At 35.5% G+C, this 24487-nt stretch overlaps 1 protein-coding gene across 6 annotated transcripts in view; it reads right to left on the reverse strand.

The window, feature by feature from the left end:
* marchf1 (membrane-associated ring finger (C3HC4) 1) overlaps positions 1-24487 on the reverse strand; it is a 136714-nt gene that overhangs the window by 27947 nt on the left and 84280 nt on the right. For 2 of the 6 annotated variants that reach the window (XM_088633304.1, XM_088633300.1), the window contains exon 1: positions 2755-2868. The exons of 3 other annotated variants lie outside the window; for them this stretch is intronic. In XM_088633304.1, the coding sequence (XP_088489430.1) occupies positions 2755-2853 (99 nt within the window). In that variant the 5' untranslated portion in view covers positions 2854-2868. Of the gene's footprint in view, positions 1-2754; positions 2870-24487 lie in introns of those variants that run through there. One more of the 6 variants, XM_088633303.1, reaches the window with a different exon arrangement.

The raw sequence follows: 24487 nt of genomic DNA on the forward strand, positions 1-24487 counted from the left end.
TGTTTTCTTTAGCATAGAACTCTACCTACATAAGTGCAAGACAAAGAAATTATGTGATATATTAAAAGAAGATGTTTCAATGGGTACACACCTGATTAATGATCTAGTTAAGATCATTCAAGGATTTCATACAAAATATCAAGAATATATCTTCTGCAGTTTTGAAAAATAATAATCTTCCTAGACATTTTTATCCATATCTTCTATGGCTCATACCTCTGAAAAACAGTAGAGAGGCACCACATTGAAATTGTATAACACTAATGAAGATGGCATTTTGTTTTTCCAGATTCAGTATTTTACTGTATAGAACATATCTATTTTCATGACAACTGTATTAACAGTAATAAAAATGTAGTTTTTTTAATCACCTTGAATTGTAACTGCCCAGCTACAAAGAGATACAGTTTACTTAAATATATATTTTGATTTTTTTATTGATAGGTTGAAAATTATTCGCCAAAAATAAAATGTGGTAGTTCTCTTTGCTGTAAGAAGCCATTTACATTTTTTCTGTTCTATTTTAAAGTCTGTTTTTTCAGTGTTAAATTGCACTGACGTGAGTAAAATGCAGTTTGTGGATTGCTTTAGTCAAATGTTTTGCTACACATTGTGTTTTTCTTACAGAGAATGAGTGTCTTTCAGTCCAGTTGAAATTCATATTGAATAAAAATGCTTACAATTAAAATTACAATTAGTAAGTAATAGCATAGAGATTTGTACCATACAGTATATTACATGTGGAGAACCAATTCATATTAATTAAATGTATTAATTAATGTATTTATAATAATTTTACAAATAAGAGAGGATTTTAAAATGGAATGCAGAGTGAGCAGGATTAGCAATAATTATAATAAATAATCAGAATTTCCTAACTGTAAAAGATATGCCAAGAGTAAACCTGAGCAGTTGGTATAGTTAAAGGCACCTGGGATCTTTGTTGTCTGGCACATCTCTGGGGAAATCAGTAAATCAGAGGCCAACTGGGATAAAATATTTATTAACAACGACAGTAACACACACTAAACAACATACAACGCAACATACAAGTTACTCTATTTACAAACAAGGCATTTCAGATGCCTAGGATCCAGAAAAAACACACACTGCTAACACCCTGTACTCAAAAATCCTATACAGTATAATTCCTAACAGACCAATAAGACAGATAAACCTCATCCTAGATAAATCAGAATATAATGCAAAGCTAAATCTCTCTTCCTATAAATCTGGATGTTCCTAAAGTGAATCTATCTCCCTGTTTCAAACATTCATTAACCAGGAAAGACTGTTTTTAGCTAGGGGAAATCAGAGTTTCCTAAAACAACAGACAGCAAGCTCTCTTAAACAAAAACAAGGTTCAGATACTTAGACAGAATCTGGTTGATTCAAACAAGGCCCTCTTGCCTGGCACACTTCTCCTCTGTCTCTGTCTCTCCTTTTCAGTTTCCGCCTACCTATCTTTTATCCTGTGCTCATGGACTGTTGATAATAATTAATAAAAACATTATTACCGTTATGACCTATGAGATGATTCATTTTGATCAATGTCTCTCAGATTTCCTAAAACTCAGTAAACTGCTATAATTGTTTCTACCTGCTTTGAAACCCTGAGAAGTGCAAATGTTGACACTAGCTAGATGCTGATCTCCCTATCTAGCTGTTACAATAACAAGTTTGAAAGAATAAAATGAATATACAAAAAAGAACTGAATTTTAGTACCATGTGTTTTGACCTATGGACAATTTTCTTTCCCTTTCATTGGAAAACTCACACTGTTTTATTTAAGGTTACAGTTTCTTCATTGACCAATACAGATCTCAGCACAAATGAAATCACCATTGCATGAACCACATTTTTTCACTTATCTGGGATACTTAAGTAAGTAGTTGTGCTATAAAGGACTGCCTCATTAAAACTCTCCGGCTAACTGCTACAAAATCACCTGTAAAAATGGTTGTTTTGTTTTTCTAATAACACAATGTTTACAGTTGTATTTAATAGAATTCTGTCTTCCATCCAACAACAAAGGGTACAGTTGGACTTCAGTCTCACTGCTTAATTCAATCCTTGTAATTTTAAAAATCTATTGTGTCCTGGAGAGAATGAACTAGACAAAAAAAATCCTGACACGAGGAGGCACAATGTACTTTGATTATGCATGAGGTCAGGGTATCACAAAACATTTAGTTTCAGGACAGCCTTACTCCAATGAAGTCATGATGCATGAAATTCTTTTGGCAATGTTTAAGAATGTGGTTATTAATTGATATATTTAATTTATGGACAATTTTATTAAATGTAAATTTATGTATTTTCACTCAGTTCAGTTGTAAATTAAACTGTTTTAAAGAAAGGAGTCTGGAAATTAAAACACCGCTTAAGTTGGCTTTCGTACATTTTTGTGCATTGTTTTATTAGATTCATTAATATGCAATGGATATTCAATCATAGTATGTGGACCTAAAGAGAATAAAGTAGGTTTCTGTTCACAATTACTTACTTTATAAATGTTTAAATTTAGAAATGTCCATGTGAACAAATAAGAATCAGAAAAAAATACAGTATCACATGCCGCTGCCAGACAAATTATACAGTATATATGAAATGCTCCATCACACCAAATCTGCATGGTTTGAAATAGTGAAAGAACATGTACAGGGCCATAAATTGTTTTTAGAGCCAAACTAGACAGGTCTGCACATTTAAAACAGCACATAACAACAATGATTAATATTTTAATGATTCACCTGCAAACTGAGCTCCAAATCCCCAATTCCTTCTGGGTTTACTTCTTCATTTGCTTTCTGTCTGCATCCAGCTCCTTCTGTGCTACAGATATATACCATTTCTGACTTCAGAATGTATTCCAAGTGCACTCAGCTTTTTCACCTCTAATATTGAGCAGTTGAAGGAACTGAAGGAAGCAGAAGGAAGCTTCACAGATAGCATGGGATTTGTCCAGACTGAAGCTTGGGAGTGTTTGTTACACACACCTTTAGGAGACCAAAGGGAACTCTACCTTTCTGAATAATTTATGACAAGTGATAAAAGCGAGACAGCCCTAGAATCTAGTGGATAAGTTACTTTGTACAACTGTCAGTACTAATAGTTTTGGTACTATAGTTTTGCTGTTTTTGCTTTTTCTATAGTACATAGTTTAAAAGTGGAAGAATAGTACTTTACATCTTAAAAATTTATTTTATCCTAAATGCTTCATTAAAGATATTTTGATTTAATACAAATTAACTGAAGTAGAAGCAGAAGCTAAATATGTGAACATGTTAAGCAAAGTCAGTTGCTCACATTCTCATTTACAAATGCAAATGATTTTTTAATGGTTTACACATATTGTGGAACAAAAATAAGCTTCAATTAATCAAAACAGAAAAATATGACTCCCTAAATGTACGAAGAAATTCCGTTAAGTATAAATCAAGCATAAATGATGCATCCTGCTTTTCTGTTCAGCTATCTATAGTCACTGCACATTACCCTTCTGTTTTTCAGGGTACAAAGTGTCCTCTTTTCGCGTTATTAGCATATGTTTTTCTAGCATGCTTCTGAGAGTACTGAGACTAGGCTGCCCCTGCATTAATGACAAAAAACGACATGCTATATTTTACAGTTTATTATCATGTTATAGTGTGGAAGGTGAATTCAATATTACAGTACATTGTTTTGACAGATTTAAAGATTATTTATATTATATGCATGCATTTTAGCTTGTGTGACACGATACCCAACAACTATCAACTATCACTGTTGCTCTGCCTATTACCTACTTTAATAATGCATACTTACATGACATATTCTAATACATTCCAAGTTAACTTATATCTTTTCCCAAACAATATATTCTTTCTTCAGTATCATCTTCAGAATTATTCCAGTGAAAAATGCAACATACTGTAGCTCGTATCTGGTTTACTGTATGTTCTTGTAGTGTAACATCTGCCCAGTGCTGGCATCTCATTCAATAATGCCTAAACCACCTGTTCTCATCATTGTACAAGTGTACAAAATTCAGGCCAAAGTCAGGTTTTGATTTCAAATAAATAAAATTTCTAATTACTATCACTATCCTTGGCCCAATGCTATCTACTGTCTCAAATTTCTGTTTTGGGAAATGTTTAGTGTTAAGGTATTCCACTGTGTATTTAATTACATACTGTATAGCATCAGTTGTACAGTATATAAAATATTTCATATAACAGCATAGAAGAGCACATTATAAACAAGAAATTGAGGATATTCTCCATGCAGAGATCAGTTCCCTTTAATTTAGCAATGCAGTACTCCATCTAATTCTGAATTTCCCACAATCCATACCACATACTGCACCTTATGATGCTGAATCTCAACTAAAGTATTGTATTTGTGTTGGAATTCATTTCTAAAGTTGGGCATTTCATAATACTTCTGTACATAGTGTATGGCAAATAACATGTTTATTGTTTTACATATCTATTTGATAGTTTTGTTTAAATCTAAAAACATGTTTTGTAGAATAGAGCCAGTACCACACTCCACAACGTTTGATATAGTGAAAAATTAATCTGACACTATGATGGCATGAAAGGGTCATGACATTATTGACATCTGAAAAGCATGCAGCCATTAAATGAACCTGACAAATGTAGCCAGTCATAGTGTTGCTGCCACATATCGATCATTAAGAAACATTGCAGAAGGTCAATATTGTTTTCCCTAACAACAGCACACCCTAGTCCTCTCTGACATCTAGCATAGTTCTTAGAAATCTAAGAACTTTACATTAGACTGCTAAAGTATGCCACCTGGTCTCTGACTTGTTAGTAGAGAATTTGTTTTTCAGTAGTATGCAAGAGGTTGCCTATAGATTGTGATATGCTGGTCCCAATGGCCCATCAAAGTTGTTGTTTTTGGTACCTATAATTTTGCCCAGTCCCCTTGTAAGCACCACTGGGTTCTAACCACATGTGTAAATCTTGGAAATTCGCCATGACACCAATGAGCGACTTTTCTGGTTAATCAGAACTGCAGTTTCTGCTGACTGATTAGAACACACTGAGCTGTGCAGCCATGTTTCTTCTGGTCTGTAAGCTCTTAAGCAACATAAAAGATTAACGTTTTTCATTTATACTACATGGAAGACATACAAGGTACTTTTTAATTTATGTTCTTTCACATAACTTTCATGTATTTTGTGCAACAGCTGCAAACTCTGCTATGGAAAAATGTATGTGCTACGATTAGCATGTTTTGATGACTGTGTTATGTTATATTAATATTTAAAAAACTAAAATATGGAATTACCCTCAACGTATGTTTATTGTCAACCTACAGTAGTATAGTTGCACCCCAATTACTAATCATTCTGAGTTCATATTGAAATAATATATCATTGAATGAATAAAAACAACATTTTTTAAATTATGCTTTTCAGAGGTGAAGATAAGTTGTTTATTGCTGCTGGTGAATGATGACTTAGTAGAAACATAAATATCACACCTAACATTTATTTCAATTCTAAATATCTGTGTTTCTGCTTTGGTTCCTTATAAAACAAACAGTTACAGTAAAGCACATGACTACGATTTAAAATCCATATGAGTCACAACACTGCCATCAGATGGCTTTCCAGCAACAAGCATCACATTTTGTGAATGGCAAATATGAGACTGTAATATGCTTGAAAGATAACTTGGTTACATCTATTTAAAGGGAAAATGTAAAATAAGGAGATTTCCTTCCATCACAAAATATATAACAAACATCGCATATTTTATATATGTAGTCAGCATATCCTGAAAAGAAAATAATGGAGCACACAATGAGGAAATATTCAGACCATGTTTAATAAAGAAGCTAAGATCTTAGTATTAAATTTTAAGATGTTGGTTTCCTGTAGGAATAATTATTGTACTTAAAACAAAAAATACTGTTACTTCAAAGAACACTGAGAAATGCAAGAAAACTTGTATATTTAGAATTGATTTTCTTTTCATTTGTCAGTTCTAAGTAAATATAGACAGCATTAAGATCATTTCTCTACTTTAATCTATAACCATACATATTAAAATTATACCTGAAAAAGCATTCATCTTTGTTCCTCTTTGACTTTTGGTGTTCAAAATCTGACAAAAATTTTATTCCAAAACTAGCACTACTGAACACCAGTATGAATGTTAAAGTACCACACTACTGTTAATGTTTATGTAGCTTCCTGCTTAAAGTTTAAAATACATAGTGTGAGGTTAAAATACAGTATGTTTGCAAGCTTATTTGTAACACCTGAGCCAACAAATGAGTTCACAAATATTAATCTGTGAGTTTAACTCCTGCAAACAACTTTCACAATGAATTTTATTTTATTCAGTGTGGACATTTCTGCTAATATTAATTAATTGAAATGATTCTTATGATTTGACTCAGATTGACTCAACTTTATTTTCTTCTTAAACTCAGAAAGCATACTATTTATATTTATTTGGTTACCAAACACATTATATAACTATGAAACTATGAAAAGGCAAAAGCTAAGAATCACCAACACATACTAAAGCCTAAGTAACCTTTTCAGACTTTCAGTTTAAGTTTGGCTTTACAGATATATATCTGTTAATGTATGCTGCAATGCACATCACTTGCATGTTACAGAACAATACTATTTTCTAAAATGTATTTAATATAAATGATAATGAAATTTAGAATGTGACAGCCCATCTACAAAATCTTTAGAATTCTGTCAATATTATTGAAAGTAATTTACCACAATAAAAATGCATTATAGTAAATCTTAAGTACTATTCTTTTGATGCCTAAACTCCATAATGGTGAAACAAATAGATTCAATGTTACATGGTTCCTTTAGCAATAACCACATGCAAAAAAAATCCTCCTTTCACTACAACATACAGTATTCTCTTACAGTTTCAGTTATTCAAAGAACTGTGGAGGTCAATGACCATTTTCCTGCAGTGTTTACTCTCTAAACGTAAATATAATGATGATGTACTGTATGCTTCTATTGAACGTCTCAGTTCTTTGTATTACCTCCTTTTAAGATAAGATCACTTTATTAGCCATCTACAATTTCTTGCATTAGGAATTTGTCTTTTCACATACCCCAGCTTGCTCTCCAGGAGACACACAGACAGGGAGAGAAGCCTGGGGTCAGAGCACAGGCTCAGCCATTGTACAGCACCTCTGGAGCAGTTGGGGTTAAGGGCCTTGCTCAGGGGCCCAACAGAGAAGGATTCCTCTGCTGGCTGCAGGATTTGAACCGGCAACCTTCCAGCCACAAGCGCAGATCCTTAGCCCCAGAGCCAGGGAACTCTTTATACACCAGAAAAATCTTGGGAGGCCTCTATATACTGTAGTTCTGGATGTTTTCATTGAGCTTCCTAAGAGTGGTACAGTATGTTATTGTTGATTTGTTTTTGTTGAAATGTATTTAAAGCAATACTTAGAGGTATGAATAACGATCCTTTTGTTTTCTGGAATTCAAATAATTGTTTATAACAAATATGACTCTGCTCTGTGCAATGCTAATATGATTTATACATAACATTATCCAATCTGTAACTCACTTTGCTAAAGGATATATCTATACAATATATATCTGGAGGCATTGGATATATCATCTTATTGTTAGAGAGGGACTATGTAAGAAATGTAGCTCAAGGATTAGTTTAAGTTTTTGTTTAATGGTTATTTATCTTTAGTTCTTGCACTATTCAAGGACTATTTTTACCTTATGACTGCTTGTGTGTGTCTGTTTTCCTGTGATGTACCTATTTTAAAAGCTTGCTTCTACATCACCCCCCACATGTGTATTATAATACAATACAAATAATATTTTACATTACATATAAATTTGACTCTCTTTTGCATTCTAATAATTCCTCCGATAGCAGTCCTTCAGTCCTTATTGTAGATATAATGAACTACTTTAATGAAAACAAATTCAGAATTAGTTTATATAATGTCAGACTAATCTATAATCCCAGTCAGAGGTCCTGGTTACTAAAAGAAACTGCAAATTTTGCAAATATTACTCCCCATTCATCAACATGTGTAGGTCCCCTCTCATTCCTCATACATAAAATAAGCATATGAAAGTGCTTATTAGAAAATAATTAGATTTACTATTTGCCTTGCACTAACAAATGAAAAAAAAAACTTTCAATGCATCAAACCTGTCTTCTAAATTTAAATTTGCTTTAAGACACAGAAAAGTACATAAATCGCAGAAACATAACAATTAGAGCATAATACTATATAGGACCAGTAAAAGCCCTTACTTCAACGAAGCTCTTAGAATGAATATTCTATTTCCTCTGTTTTTCTGTGAACATATAGTACTTTTTTGATCATGTTCTGTTCTGATTGTTTTCAGAGGCAGCAGGGCATACTGCATGCTTTTGTGTTCCACAATACCACTATCTTCTCAGACAGGAAACAGATGTTTAGCCAGGCCTGACAGGATTCGGCGCAAGCACAATCAAGAAAAATGAAGTACAATTCGTATACTGTACAATGCAGTTCAGGATGGAATGAAAGTCCTCCGCTGCTCCGTAACCTTAATGATCACAGATTACTGTATGGAAATAAAGCCAGTATAACCCTCAGAAATAACATGTCTTTTATGCAACAATAATTGGCCTGAAAATGGAACTGTGGAACATCTTGGTATGAACAGAAGCTGAGTAAAAGTAAAACCTTGGTTAATGGAATCAAGTTGGAACATTTAAATGCAATATAGTGCCAAGAAAAAGTCTGTGAACCCCTTAGGATTTTCGTATATTTCACTCATTTGAAACCTAAAACATTATTTGATTTTAATCTAAATCTAAATCGCAATAATACATCAAATTAACAAAATTTTATTAACAGATCATCAATTTAATATAACAATACATTCTAATCATACCAAAAAAGCTTTTGAAGATACACTGTTGGATAATTCTTGTGCTGCCATTGAAGAAGCACAGTGCACAAAAAAAAAGTTTCAATAATGTTAACACATTTTAATAGCTATTAAAATACAAAATTATTTACGGTACATTTAGGATGATAAGATTAACAAGGGGTGGTTTATACATGTTTGTAGACTTTGTTCAGTTACACAACACTAATCCATTTGTAATATTAGCTCTTGTTGATTTTGTGTCTAAAACTATAAAATGTTAAAAGTTTAAACAATTCAAATTAATTTTTAAATGTAGGTTCCCTATAAATTTACCATCTGTCCACGTGTATGTCAAAGGAATTTTACTCTATTTTAATGAGTGTATTCACTGATAATGGGTTCTGACTGCACACCTGTCAAACAACGATCAGCATCTGTTTTTATTATACTGTATGGAAAATTAAACTAATTTAGAAAACAATTGCATAGGACTAAGATGGTACAAAATGTAGAACAAAATCAGCAATTGCTTGTAGAGTCTCCAATTATCATGCATGGACCTCTCTAGCATGGACAAAAATCTGCATCTATCAAAAATTGTGATTGTGAATCAAAGACAATTGAAAAATATGATATACTGTGTAAAGATCAAAGCTCTAATGAGCTAAAAACCAAGTTTGATAGTTAATGCTCTACACCTAATTATACATGTTTTGGAAAAAAGTTACCTAAATTATAACAATGGTAAAATACAAAATAGCTCTGTTAATTTAAGTAAGGGTCTTAAAAAGATATTTAGATTTAGATTTAGACAGCACCACAACAAAAACACTGATATTGTAAAATACTTAACCACGTTGAAAAGATTTGTGGTGTTTGGTCAGAAATTGTTGAATTTTTTTTAGGCTTAGACTTTTTTCATTCCACAGATACAAAATTCAATTATTTGCATATTTATCTACCTTTCACCATCTATGTTATATAGCTTTGATTCAACAGTATAAATATGCATATAAGGTTGAAAAAACAAAGTCTATAATAATATTTGTGAAAAAGGTCATTTATGCTAATGCTTGTTCTACATGTGCTCATAACTGTGTTTAAGTGTTACAATCTTTACTGACTTCCTCACATAGTCAATAACTTAAACACTGTATGCAAAGTTAAAAAATGAAAGCAGAAAAAGGTATAGCATATACAAAGACAGATTGCTGCGATAAGTCGATAAGTCTTTCTGCTCTTTTCTTTTTACGTTTTGTTAATCAAAGTTACACTATGGAGGCAGAGTCTTAAATCCTGGATTGCCTTCGGCAAGGTCATTTGGGATATTTAAGTGTCTCTAGCTGCTAATGCAGCTATGACATCATTGACTTGATTTAAAGCAGATCAGAAGTTAACAAGATTCAAATTACATAAGACAAATGTTAAAATGGCAATGTAAAAAATGCAAGTTATGAAAGGAACTTGACTTCTCCTATAATCTTGAGAATCACCAATACTAAATGAAAACTGCAGTGATTGGTGCAGAAGACGTTCCTAGGTGAAATTAAAGCACAACCAAATTTTTCTTGTTCAAGGCTACAAAATCTTCAGGGTAAGCACAAAAAAAAAATGTCCAAATGGTGTGAATATAAAATATGAACCACAGATTGCAGTCAGTTCCTGGAGAGCCTTGTGTGTTCTGGTTTTTCTCCAACCTAATTGGAACAAGTCAATTAAGGAAACAAATTAGTTTATAAATTACACCTATACCTATTATCTATACCTGTATGTGCAGTATGAGTTTTGTAAAGTCTTTTAGTTGACTATACAAGTCATTCACTTCATTGGAGAAACATTTACCTATTGAATTACCTATTGAATAAATAACATCAGGGGGCATGATTAGATGTATTACAATTATGCAGCTAATTAAATAATTAGACCAACAATGTAAGTGAGAACGTGGTTGGAACAAAATCCAGAAGCCCTCCAGGAACTGATTAGGAGACCCCTGGTATAAAGAGTTGTGATTAATTTCTCTGAGGAGCCAGAAAACAAGGGCTTGATGACTATGAAGCAGCCACTTCAGAACACCACAGAGTCACAGTGACTGGTATGTTTTTAAATAATCCACCTGTTGCAGATCATCGAATTGGAGCAATTGTATGGAATATGACATTTTTACCAAGATTTTTCTGTGTATACGAATTGTTTAGGCAGTAAGAAGTTTGTTATAATGTTTAATTTGAGAAGTTTATTTTCACCTCATTGAAGCCTGAATCCTCTAGGTCACCTCCAATGAAAAGTGGTTAGTGTACTAATTGGTCAGGACGTTAAAGTGGAATGCTCGATAAATACTGTGTCAATAGCAACAAACCTGGCTGCTGGAGTTCCATACTAAAAAACTGGTCTCAACTGCAATGACTCAAAGATAAGAGAAGCTGCCTCCAGATGATACTTAAGTATAAGATTAAGTACTACTGTATAACTTATACCATAGTACTTTTAATAATTTTCATACCATACTGAGTGAAACAATGGATCACAAGAGAATTGATAAGAATGTAGTGACATTTCGTATTACTACAAAAACAATGTCAGTACAATGATTTTACAGGGTGATACTTAAGGTGACCTTAAAAAAAATACTAAAAACCGAATATAGTTTGATGGTTACTTTGTAGTAACCCCCACCTCTGGTTACTTTGTCTATATCTAGCCAGTGTAATAAAATTCCCACAGGTAAATATAAAACACATACAGGTGTTAACATACAGTACATATCTCAGTACACTGATATAGCTACAAGACATTGCTGTCACAAATGGAAATTTTTCCATTTTTATGTCATCAGGGAAATGTTCACCAGGGGACCTACTTCAAAAGGCTCTGGTTACTAGCATGGCACACTACATGTTACAAGCTATTAATCTGTGGTACATACTTTGCATAAGGTTGCAGATGCTGTTTTAAAGGATTCTGCGCCATTCCACACATACAGCTTCAACAAATGTGTGCCTGTTCCTTGGTGTCTAAAATCTTGTGGTGTAGGGGTGTTAACCCTGGTATCCTGGCTAAAAAAAAACCCTGGCCTTTACCCAAACCCCATCCCTGAATTGGCTTTATTATTGTGTTCTCCCCCCATTGATATCTGATGTGTGGTGACTGTACTGATGCATCATCCAGGTGGGGCTACGTATTGGTGGTGGTGAAGGGGAGTCCCCATTACCTGTAAAATTCTTGAGAATGGAGTGTTCAGAAAAGCGCTATATAAATTGAAGGATTATTTTTTATTTATATATTATCTAGTGTGACGATATTGTTCCTCAGCCATGATTAAGGGGGGAACACAAGAAATATATCCCTATGCCAAAAGTGGAGGTTGCTTTCCCATAAAATTGTAAATAAAATTAACTTCGCTTTAAGAAAACTTTAAGAAAAAGAATATAGGTAAGCTTTAGTATAACAGACAATGGAGAAATTAATTTCTAAATTTCCAAAAGAACACAGTAAACACTGATTTAACCTTTCTGCTGAGACTATATTAGTAGTCTATAAAGACTTCTGTTTTAACCCATAACTCTCTTCTACAGAACTGGAGGTGAAGTTCATATACAGTATAAAGCTGTCATTCCTGAATTTCCCACGAATTAAAGATTAGGGGTGCACATCCACATTTCTCCTGTGGGGCTATGAATCCATTATAATAACTACATAACTTTTCTTTAAGAAAAAAAATATTTAACTGCACTTGTAATGGAAGATCAGAAATTAAATGTGTTAATAAAATTTTTAGAATATGATATCTCAGGAATTGACATTAAAATATTCAGGACTTTACATAAATAATTACTTTTTCTTGCTACATTTGAAACTTTTATACTTCTTCACACATTCTGCTTTTAATTAGATCCTCCCTTTGACAGAAGGCACTAGCAAACCAGTCCACTCTGTCACAACTCCCTTCACACTGTGTTTGTTAATTGGATGCTCTTATTGCCTCTGTACGACAACCACACAGTGTTACATTCTAAATTAAATGGAATGGGTACTTGAAGTCTCAAAACAAAACAAAAAAGTTACTAGTAAAAATAAGGACACAATCACAAGAGAACTCTTGTTGTACAATATTCCCATAATTGCATTAGTTCAAGTGTTAAGCCTGTATACAATTCACTCTAATCCTCTCTTTTTCATGCATGGTTGTGATCTAAAATGATAAGGAAGTGCTGTCCTCCTCTTTGGAAAACATTAGCAAACATATATACTGTAGATTACTTTTATGGCACTCCCTTAGAAATTAGTATAAACAAGATAAAATTCACAGAAGGAAGAAAAAGTAAAAGAAAAAGATACATTTTTTTCTAATTTCAAACACTCTTTTTCAAAAGAAATGGGTTTATCCTCCCATTATCACAAAGTCATTACCTCTTGGTAAGGGGAGTGGCAACCTGGAGCTTGTCCCTTAAATACAGGGTGCAAGAAAGGTCTACACCCAAGACAGAATGTCACTCCATCCAAGGGCACAATTTAAGGACATTTACTATTAAGATGATGAAAGAAGACGAGACCTACTCTGGAATCTATGAGGTAGCCACACTATTTACATGCCACTGTGCAGCTTGGGATATATTCTACAATTCATAAATTTCACATCTGAGGTATTTAAAAGTTAAATTTGTTAAATTATTTAAGTGCTTTGGCAAAATTCTAATTAAGATGAGATGCAAGAAATATAAAAGATATATTATTTTCGTGTTTGGTGTTACCTTGCCGGCTAAGGAAATGACAGCCCTGGCTGTAAGGTCAGGATAGTGAAACCCCCCCTCACTAGTGAGGAATGAACCAGGAAGACAGCTGCGAGGGTGGTGATGGGAGGAAGAGAGGGTGCTAGAAAAGATTTGCATAAAGCTGTACAGTAGGCGAGTTTTTGTACATAAGAGAGCAGAAATGTAGAACTGACCTCCACCTGAACTTCTATTTAACATTTACTACTGTATTTATAAGAAATTTAAGGAAGCACAAAGTAAAAAGAAACAATAGAGAAACAACAACTCTGAAAACTCTCTTAGGAATCAAACCAACTATCTTATCAGTTATGACTAGGAGCCTGATATTACTGAAAGGGGAGCTAGTTGTTTCACATGCACACATTTAATTAGAAATCTCATACATCTGGAAATGAAAAATATGTATTTCGCAAATTGTGTATCTAGTTCCAATATTTTTGCAGTCTCACAAAAGAATGAACTCCCCAATTGTTATCTGCAATGCCTCTTCACATTATCAAACAATTCTTCTCTTCTTTCCTGTTATAGGCTGCTTACTGTGTTATCTAATTAATGATAAACATTTTTAAAACAATTAAAGAACCACGATTACAAAACCACAATTTCCTTTTCATTCATGGAATTGTACAATCTAGAATTGTTAGGTTAATACAAAGTGATTTCAGATAGCTTTATTGCCATTGTGGTTATAAATAAGACCTGGTACTTTATAAAATGTGAAACCATCTTTTTTGCTATCATATTGAGGGAATTGTAAAACAAAATACATTACGTATTCATTGGAACATACTGACCATGTATATTCTGAGCTGTACACTTCAGAAGACACAATATGAGACAATTGCAATTCCAAGGTCATGAGCAGAGCCTGATGAGAAATTTAATTTAGAATGGTTATTTCTATTTTAACATTCAGTATCAAGCATGGATTAAACTAAGTCTCCAGCCAGCTGAATTCAATTATATGTTTTTAAGATCAAACCATCGTGGACAAAATTACCCTATGCACTTTTATTCTATTACCCTTGATCTAAAATATGATAAAAATGATAATCAATTGTGTTTATGTAGCACTATTCAACACAAAGGAATTTCAAATGCTTCATGCACAGGAGGGGGCCCACTTCATTCAGCACTGAAGTGTGGCACCCACCTGCGAGATGCGTAGGAGACATTGTGCATCAGCAGCCTGGCTGCACAGTAGAGAGAGAAGTGCAAAACCGCATCCCCAAATGATTTACTCATTAATGGAGATACTCAGGAAAGAGAGATCTTATCTATATATGACACTATGAGGATCGTGTCTTATATGAAACTAATAAAGGTTTTATTGCCTTAATTTTTAATATGGTGGTATCAGTACAATGTGTTTATGAAAACTTAGAAGGGAGGCATTCAAAACCCACTAATTTGCAGTGAAATTTAGTAGCATGTTTTTCCATGCCGTGTAAAATAACTTGCCAAAAAAGAAAAAAAAAACAATAGTATGTTTGTGACATTGGAAAACAGGAATACTTAGTACCTTTACAAACATTGTAAACCCTAAAAGATACACAGCAATGGAACTGGAAGACATTTTTCCAGTAGTGAGAAATTGAATTATACTCATAATCACAGATCAGCCATACAGTACCTACAGTATGTAGAAATTGTGACTTATGGAAAAATGGCTTTTCAATATGCAAACCACTACCATCTAAAGACTGTGAAATGCTCATTAAACAAGAGAATTTTATTAAAGGACAGAAAATTTAATTCCAGTAGGCATGATGGATAATGATAAAACTGACTAAAACTAAACAACATGCTTCAAGCAATCTAGTTGCAAAGCCAGGAAAATAAAAAAATAAGATGATTTCTCTTAAACATATAAGAAGTAGTCACCACACTTTTAGTGAACCAACAGGGTAATATTGTATAAAACCCAAGACATTCGTGAAAATCCAAGCTGAAAAGGACAGCCATCATTTTGTTTTTTTTTGAGAATGCATCTCATAAGATAATATACAAGAGCGCATTTTATCGCCATAGAGCTACGAAGTATTGCAAATTCATTTAACATTGGCCTTTACTTTTACTTTTATATTAATTTTAACTGGCACCAGAAAAAATAAAACAATTCATTGTTTTCTTTTTGTTCTCCTTCCTTTGTAATCCCAGGAAGATCAAGCACAGAACCAGCCTGACAGCTCATGCTATGATCATCCAGTTAAGGAAATCAAAGTGGCACCTGACAAAGACAAGACAGGTAGATATAAGGCTCATCAATTGCAATGCTGAGCAGCACAAATAATCTGGAAAGCTTGCTGAAGCTATCCTTGGCAGAAATATTGAAAAGGGTACTTTTTCACATACCAAAAACAGATATTAATGCCCTGCAACTTAAAAGCACCATAGGTGATTCTGAATTTGGCATCTGTTGTATATAACACAAATAACCAGACATTCTAATTAAAAAAAAATACAGTCCTATAACATTTTTCATTCTAGTACCTTGTATTAGGAGTAAATGAAAAATGTCATGTTTTTGTTTTCATTGAGAGTTACCAGAAAGCAATACAAAATCATCTCAATTCTAATTTTAAGGTTGTTATTTATTGCTCTCATTTGATACTGTAAATAAGTACTATTATTCTAAAATCTTAATTTAACCAAATCTTATTATTAAAGAAATGATACAGTCTTCTAGGACAACTAATGTTTATTTTAACGAACAAAACATAATGCCAACTGATTAGAAAATAAGTATCAGATTAATTGCATGACCCTAGCTGAATATAAAAGATCAGTCTAGCGAGAGAAAACATAGTCTGCTCCAAACTTCTCACATGGAAGGTCCTCGGTTATATAAGCTCCAAAACAGCGAGAGAAAGACCCCTGTGTTATGATGACATGAAAAGAGTGCTTGCAACTTTTACAATAATTACCTTAAACCTTCACTAAAGTCCTCTTTGGAAGGTTTTTCCTACTGTTTAGGAAGAGTGCTTTGGTAAAGGTTTAAGGCAATTACCCCTAATATAAGCTTAGAGCCACTCTCATTTTGCATATATTATAACACCAAGGTTCTTCTCTAATGCTAATGCTCACTCTTGAGACTAAACCTTTTCACTGGTACCCAGAGGACTGTGCAATACTGAAGTAAATTCCACATGTTGTGTTTTTTTATTTATTTGCATGTGGAATTCCCACTATTGAATTATGATGGGTTGCCTTGGGAGCTTGTCGCCATCTTGTAGCTAAAGACGATCTTGCGTTTTTGCCTTTTTAGCCACCATGTGTAACAAATCCAAGTGATGAAGTAGTAGGATCCTATGCAGACGAAGGAGAGGGTAGAGGCAGAAATAACACAGGTGTCCAATTCGAATCGACAGGCTAGTTTGTGGTCAAGAGCAATGGTACGTTCAAAAGCCGAATGTGGTTGTGCAAAAGAGGTTTTCAAAAAAGGAGCGAGGTAGGAGCTCTCTAGGATAGAAATCAATACCGAGCAGCGCGTAGCGAGTTGAGAGGGTTTAAATAGAACTGAGTGCAGAGCGGTACAGCGGGTGGTGATGGTTTAACATGTGCGGTGGTGCTTGTTATGATAAGTCCGCTGCTGGAACGTTGTTATCACTGTGTATACAGTATAGTTTTGTAGAACTATTAAATGTTTCTTACATGCTAAATGTAAATTAGCCTTAGCCATTCCGAAACATCAGGGATAAAAATATGATCAGTTTTATTAAGCTCTTTGTGAAAAAATAAAATATCTTTTAGCATTTTTTTCTTGAAGAGTATGGCAACAATGAAGCTGGTTTGTCTTGGTCAGAAGTTTGAAAAGTGGGCTTAATGGATGTAGGTCACTTTACGTCAAGACCAAGAACGAGTTGTATTTCGGAGACATTATTATGTGGAATTAAATATCAAGTCTGTTTCACACAAAATCCTCTTTATGACTTGTCCTTGTGCAGCTCACAGATAAAAGAATCCTCACTCCCTCTAGTTCAAAAGCACGTGATGTCAAATTGTCAGCGTCTCCTCAGACTGACAGCAATGTGCTCTTGAAAAGTAAGATTTAAAGAGGATTTTTTTAAATTTGTTAGGTTTGTTTATTGAGAAATCAAGCTCATCTGATGTGCAGTCTCTGTGGCGCAGTGGTTAGCATTGCTGCTTTGCAGCGCTGGGGCCCAGAGTCAATTTTGTTGTCTAATACAAACAGCGTTGTCATGTTTCCAAAGGCCAGAATGCTCTGGATGGGCAGTTATGTGCCAGGAAATTATCTGCATCTGTATCGGAATACTCTCTAGCAATGTGCTGGCCACTCAGGGAGGAGGTAGAGGTGATTATCAGGCCCATATTTAACATACTGGCTAGAAAACAACCATGTCCATTACTTTGGAGACAGATCATGCAGTGTCTGTTCAAACCAAATCCAGTTGGTCTTGTTGAAGGTTTAACATTAAGAAGTCTGCACATTTCACTATCCCACTGTTCTTCCCAGAGATGCACCTAGACTTCTGGGGATTTTGGTGACAGCACAAAGGTGATACTGAATGATAGGTTTGAAACTTTTTTTGTGCAGTCTGACCAGATCAGATCACGATTAAGCTCAGATGTTCAGATGTTAGAGGCACTGCTGTACGCAGCAAATCTAAGTAGGAGAGATTCCATTGACAAGGAGAAGCTGTTGAAAGTGTGTTGACAAAATACAAACAGAAAAAAAATCCATACAATGTTGTGTCTACCCTGTAATCACAGGAACGTAAGATTTTTGGCAGGGGACTATGCAACCTTATTCAAAGTAAATGAGCAAAATGTATTGACATACAAATTTAAGACTGGCTAGCGAGTGTGGACATGGCTCACTTTTTAATTCAAGTGCATCTTCAAGCTTTAATATGAACTTACTTTAATGCTACAAGTGACATCTTGATTGTAATATATCTGTTAGAGTGGAGGGTCATGTGTTCTGGATCCCAAGCTATGATAGCAATAACTCTGCATATACTGTACAGTTGATGGTGGTTTTACAATGCATCTCTGGCTTTAACACTATAAGATCTACACACCAAGTATAGATCAATATGGCACACAGATACTAGAAAAAGAAATAAAATCAACTGAACTTTCAAATGACTAAATTGATTTTTTGATTTCTACAGAAATAAGGGGGATGTGTTTCATTACAAAAATGGCAAAATGTAGCCTTAACATAACCAAATGATTAATAAACAATTTGCAAAAACACTTGCTTTTTCTTATATAACCACCCAAGCCCTGTTACCACAGGAGAGAAAGAGAAGTGTTGGCAGACTCCTCCAATCTGCCCAGCTTCGAGATACTCATCTTTTAAACAGGCTGTGCAGCCCCATACTAGTGGTTCAGTAACAGTTTGAGGAGAGAGGCTTCCCTTATTGACGTCCCCATCCATCTGAAATCATTTAGGGATTTGTGGGGGTAGCCAGGAGATAGTATAGGTCAGCCAAAATGTACAGTATGATACTGCTTGTGCAATTCTCATCACAGTCCACTTGTGAAGAGAGGATCACTCAACTCAGACTTTTGCTTGGGTGAGAGCCTTTAACTGTTCTGTTACTCAGGAGCCATATCATAAAACATTTAACATTAACATTTAACTGTTTTGGTAATTTGGCATTCCAAGAACCAAACAAGACTAGTCTTAGCATCGGTCTTAAGCTACCTTGTCAATAAGCCCTTCTAAATAACAACATCTCAGAATCTCCAGAACTATTTCAATGCAGTGCAATCGTCCAGACCTATAAGAATGTTTTCTCTTGAAGTAATTTATTTCGTAAGCCTTATGCTCAAAATAAAACTTCTTTCTCTGCTGTAATAATAATCAGAAGAGTCTCACAGGAGATGAGAGACTCATTCATTACAAGCCCCTGCATTTGTACTTAGGAGTGCAATTAATTTTTCATGGTTTATATATTGACAAGTAAGGCCTCAATAGTAAGATAGAGGAAAAGTCAAGTGGCTGGAAAACAAAGGTGAACCACATGAGTGAAGGGTAATAGAGCGCTATATAAAACTCATGTTAAATGTGCACATTTCTGTGTATGGATGTTTTTTTGTGAATACAAGATCAACTTTGATCTTTTATGAGTCAAAAATAAGGTCATACTTTGCAATTTCCTTAATAAAAGGCTTTTTCTAATGGTATAACATTCCACAATATTAATTTAAAAGGTAGCATGACCATACTTTGTCTGCCTACAAAGCAATATGGGAGCATTTTGCATCAATAGTAGTCAGTAGACTGTTTCCTAAATATACTGTAGATTGCAAAGAGAATATAAAATGTGAATTCAATTAAAAGTTTAATGATTTTGTCAGTGCTGCAATAATATAATATATTGATACATGTTCATATCATTGACATGAATCTCATTACGTATTGTATTTGATGATCCTGGATTCTTGAATTGTTTCTATTTTTATTTTTCTTGAAGATCTTGCAAACAAAGGTGCACACAATTCTACTTAATTGCCCATATGTATAACAGATGACGGAATTAAATGTTAAGAATAAATAATTATTCCTATATCAAAATTATTTTTCAGTAGTTTGAACCAAAAACAAAAAAGATAAGCAAAAAATATAGCTAATTCAAGTATAATAATTGTGCACAAAACACATACTGCCAAGAATGCCATGTGTTTCCTTAAGAATTGCCTGAAATAAAGACAAGTACTTTAAAAGATTTTGCTTCAGCAAATACACTGTGGAAGAGTAACTCTTCGTTTTGTAAGACAATAATAAAAATATTCTAATACGTTGTTGCAGATTTTGTGTATTTAGAGAGAGTAACTTTGCAGTATTAAATCTTTGTTTTTCCTTTTCAAAAAGCTGCAAATTATGCTCCAACAAGAAAAACAAAAAAACTTTGATCCCCTCTGTTTTCTGATCTTACTGTCAGAAGTATTATTCCTTATCCAGCATTGTTATTTAAAGCTCACTGCTTTTTTCTTGATCTCATACTAAGAGAAAATCACCTGATATTCTCAGCATGTGATATGTACCTGCTGTTGGAAACCTATTTTTTTTAACATGGAGAAAGAGAACTAAAAGCAATATTTAAGAGGAGTCTGGGTCTGTCTTTGTTGACTGAATCATATGTACAGTGCGTTTTGTTTGCACAGGCCCTAATGGATTAGCCACCAACTCCATAGCAAATTAAACTCCACAGATTTCTTAAACCAACTGGTAGCCTTTGACATTTCATTGGATTGATTGGATTGGATTGGACGCATTTTAGCAGTCTTTTATATCTCATTACTTTCTTAGTTTTCCTTTATTTAAAAGTGAGTGAACTATTGGATTTGTCTAATAAGGACAGGTACTGCTGGAATTAAGAAGCTCTTCTCTTTAATAACACATAATGATTAATCTAACCTTTTAAAATATTAAATTTTTCAGTGATGCATCAAATTATTTATAATGTCCATGTATTTCACTTTCACTATTCCATTTCTGGGTGTGTTAGTTTTTATTTATACCATATTTATCTGAATGTAAGTCATGCCTGAATTAAAGCCGCACCCAGAAATTTAAACTGTGGAAATTGAAAGCTTTACAAAGAACAAGTGACCTTCCCAGATAGACATTGTTGAGGTGATATCACTTCAGTACCTACATACTGAGGCATTGGGTTGGATATTCTGGTTCAGGGAGGAGTGCCTTCTACTAGGATGGGAACTAGGTGAGCTTGTTCCCATGATGGGAACCAGCTGATGTGTGGTGAGTGTTCTGGTGCACTATGGCTGCCGTCACATCATCCAGGTGGATGCTGCACATTGGTGGTGGGGGAGGGGAGTCCCCATTACCTGTAAAGTGCTTTGTGGAGTGTCCAGAAAAGCGCTATATAAGTGTAAGCAATTATAATTATTATTATTATTACTCTTCCACCAACAGCACAAACATGTGTTTCCCTAGAGGCTTCCCATCCTAGTCCTGACCAGATCAGGTTACAAGGTGGCAACACTGCTATCTTGTGATTTTATTGGTCGTGGTAAATAAAATGTGGATTATAAAGATGAACATTAACAAGTGAAGAAAGAAACAAATCTTGGACAATACCAACTTTCTTGTGTTGGACAAGAATGAAGACTTTTTATTGTGTGTGTGTGATACAATGTGATATCATGACAAACATTCCTAGTCAAGTTTCTTTAAAATATTCATACATCCATTTTCTAATCCCTTTATCCAGTACAGGGTCACGGGAGTGCTGGAACCTATCTCAGCAATCAACGCCTGCAAGGCAGGATACATTCCGGACCAGATGCCAGTCCATCGCAAGGCTCACACAGACACAATCACACTCACACCAGGGCCAATTTTCCCCGAAGCCAGAAGATTGTGAGAGGAAACTGAAGCATCCGGAGAAAACCCTGTGAACACAGGGAGAACATACAAACTCCACAGTGATAATACCCAAAGAATTTAACTCAGGGGCACAGCGCTGCAAGGCAGAAATACCAACCATTGCACCACCATGCCACGTCTCATTAAAATATCCTGCCTTGTTAAATAATCTCTGCTAAGATAATCATTATGAGTATATTAATATTCTAATTCCCATGTTGGCATAATGATGTTCACAGCATTGTCATTCAGCAATGACAAGCCTTCCATGGGGAAGACAATTGTTTTCTCCATGGAAACCTTGCTTGACCATATTGAGTTCCAAAACACTAAACATAGTGTAACGCTTACGGCCGACAAGCAGTGTGTGTAAGAGCCGGCGTACCAGAGCGGGTGACGTCACCGCCCTTCCCTGTGATAGCAGGACCACAGCTACTGGGCTGTGGAGAGATCTCTCTTTGGCTCACGGGGCTGGGTCGCTGCAGAGAGACGCGGAAGTCCCGGGTTCGAGCCTCCAGTCGGGATGGGGCCGAACAGATGCGGCAAGGGCGCCCGCCTGAGCCCCTGTTGCGTTACATTGGTGTCAGAAGCGGGGCGGGATAGCCCTTCGCCGGGGACGGCGATTTAAGCGGGGGAGAGTGTAACGCTTACGGCCGACAGGCGCTGTGTAAGAGCCGGCGTACCAGAGCGGGTGACGTCACCGCCCTTCCCTGTGATAGCAGGACCACAGCTACTGGGCTGTAGAGAGATCTCTCTTTAGCTCACGGGGCTAGGTCGCTGCAGAGAGACGCGGAAGTCCCGGGTTCGAGCCTCCAGTCGGGATGGGGCCGACCAGATGCGGCAAGGGCGCCCGCCTGAGCCCCCGTGGCGTTACATTGGTGTCAGAAGCGGGGCGGGATAGCCCTTCGCCGGGAAAGCGATTTAAGCGGGGGAGAGTGTAACGCTTACGGCCGACAAGCAGTGTGTGTAAGAGCCGGCGTACCAGAGCGGGTGACGTCACCGCCCTTCCCTGTGATAGCAGGACCACAGCTACTGGGCTGTGGAGAGATCTCTCTTTGGCTCACGGGGCTGGGTCGCTGCAGAGAGACGCGGAAGTCCCGGGTTCGAGCCTCCAGTCGGGATGGGGCCGAACAGATGCGGCAAGGGCGCCCGCCTGAGCCCCCGTTGCGTTACAATAGGAAGAAACCGATAATGAACTAATGCAGGAATTTTTGAAAGTCGATAATTCTCCATGGAAATCAAAAGGTATTATTTCAATTGTAACTCAAAGGCTGAGCACAAGGGCCTTGTGGAAATTTAAATCTGTACAATTTTAATTTATGTGATCAGTGTGAAGAAGGGTAGATATTGTCTTCAACAAAACAACAAAATACTTATTTCCTCTGTCACCAATATCACCAAGACTTGGTCATTTATTTAAATAAACAATTTAATTTAAAATTTTATATTTCACAATAATTTAGACTATTATGTAAGTATAGATTTGTGAGTCAAACTCCATTTCTTGATTTGCTTCAGAATGAAGAGCTGTATACTGTCAGCATTCAAGCTACAAAGAACAAGCAGAAGTTGACACCATGCTAAAAAGCAAAAAGAAAGAAAAAACTATTTTTGGATGGAAAGAGAGGAGAAAAATGTGTAGGTATGGGATAGGAAATACAAAAAATGAAACTATGAGAATGGATCATAGCTGAAAATGGAGCTAAAGAGATGGGTCAATTAATTTATAAATAAATTGCGATATTAGAAAGAAATATGTCTATATTGAGTGCTGATGTAATGTGAGAACCAGGTTTAAGGACATTTTTGGCTTCTGATGTCTTTCTAGTATAGGGTCTTTGAAAGATGATTTCCGAGAGACCACTATGCTCTGATCTGTCCTTGCGTCTCTCAGTTCTTATGAACAAAACCTAGAATATTCCCTGTTCCTGACTTCCAACCCCAAACTCCCATTACCTGAACTTGCCTTGACCATGTTCTGCTTGAAACTTCCCCATGGGTCATTTCCTTGATTTTTTCTAGTCTTTTTCCATGCCTTGATTCAGTTCTGCCTCCTGGCTTTCTCAGCACTTTTTCTCTCCGCCACTTTTTCCCTCTCTCCTCTGCAATCCCTGACAGTTTCCGAAAACTGCCAAGCATCAGCAGTTGGATTGTGTGCCTGACTTTAGACGCGGATGTCAGTCCGAGCAAACCAGTCATAACAAATATAAATTATGAATGGGGAGGGGTTCGCATCTTTACTGAAACACTTGACCTTGGCTTCAACTCAGATCATAAAATGAGGAATCAAAAAGGAGCAATTTAAGGTATTTCCCAATTGAGAGAGAATGTCAAGGGCCAACACTGTGTCTGGTAGGACACCAGCAGAAAAGAGGGACAAATTGAAGGTTCCACCCCTGCTGGGGTAGCAACTGAGACACCTAAAGAAGTGTGGACCATAGCACAGCAGA

Source organism: Lepisosteus platostomus, chromosome 1 (assembly GCF_059453375.1).
Source record: "Lepisosteus platostomus isolate fLepPlt1 chromosome 1, fLepPlt1.hap1, whole genome shotgun sequence".
In the NCBI taxonomy this organism is placed as follows: domain Eukaryota; kingdom Metazoa; phylum Chordata; class Actinopteri; order Semionotiformes; family Lepisosteidae; genus Lepisosteus; species Lepisosteus platostomus.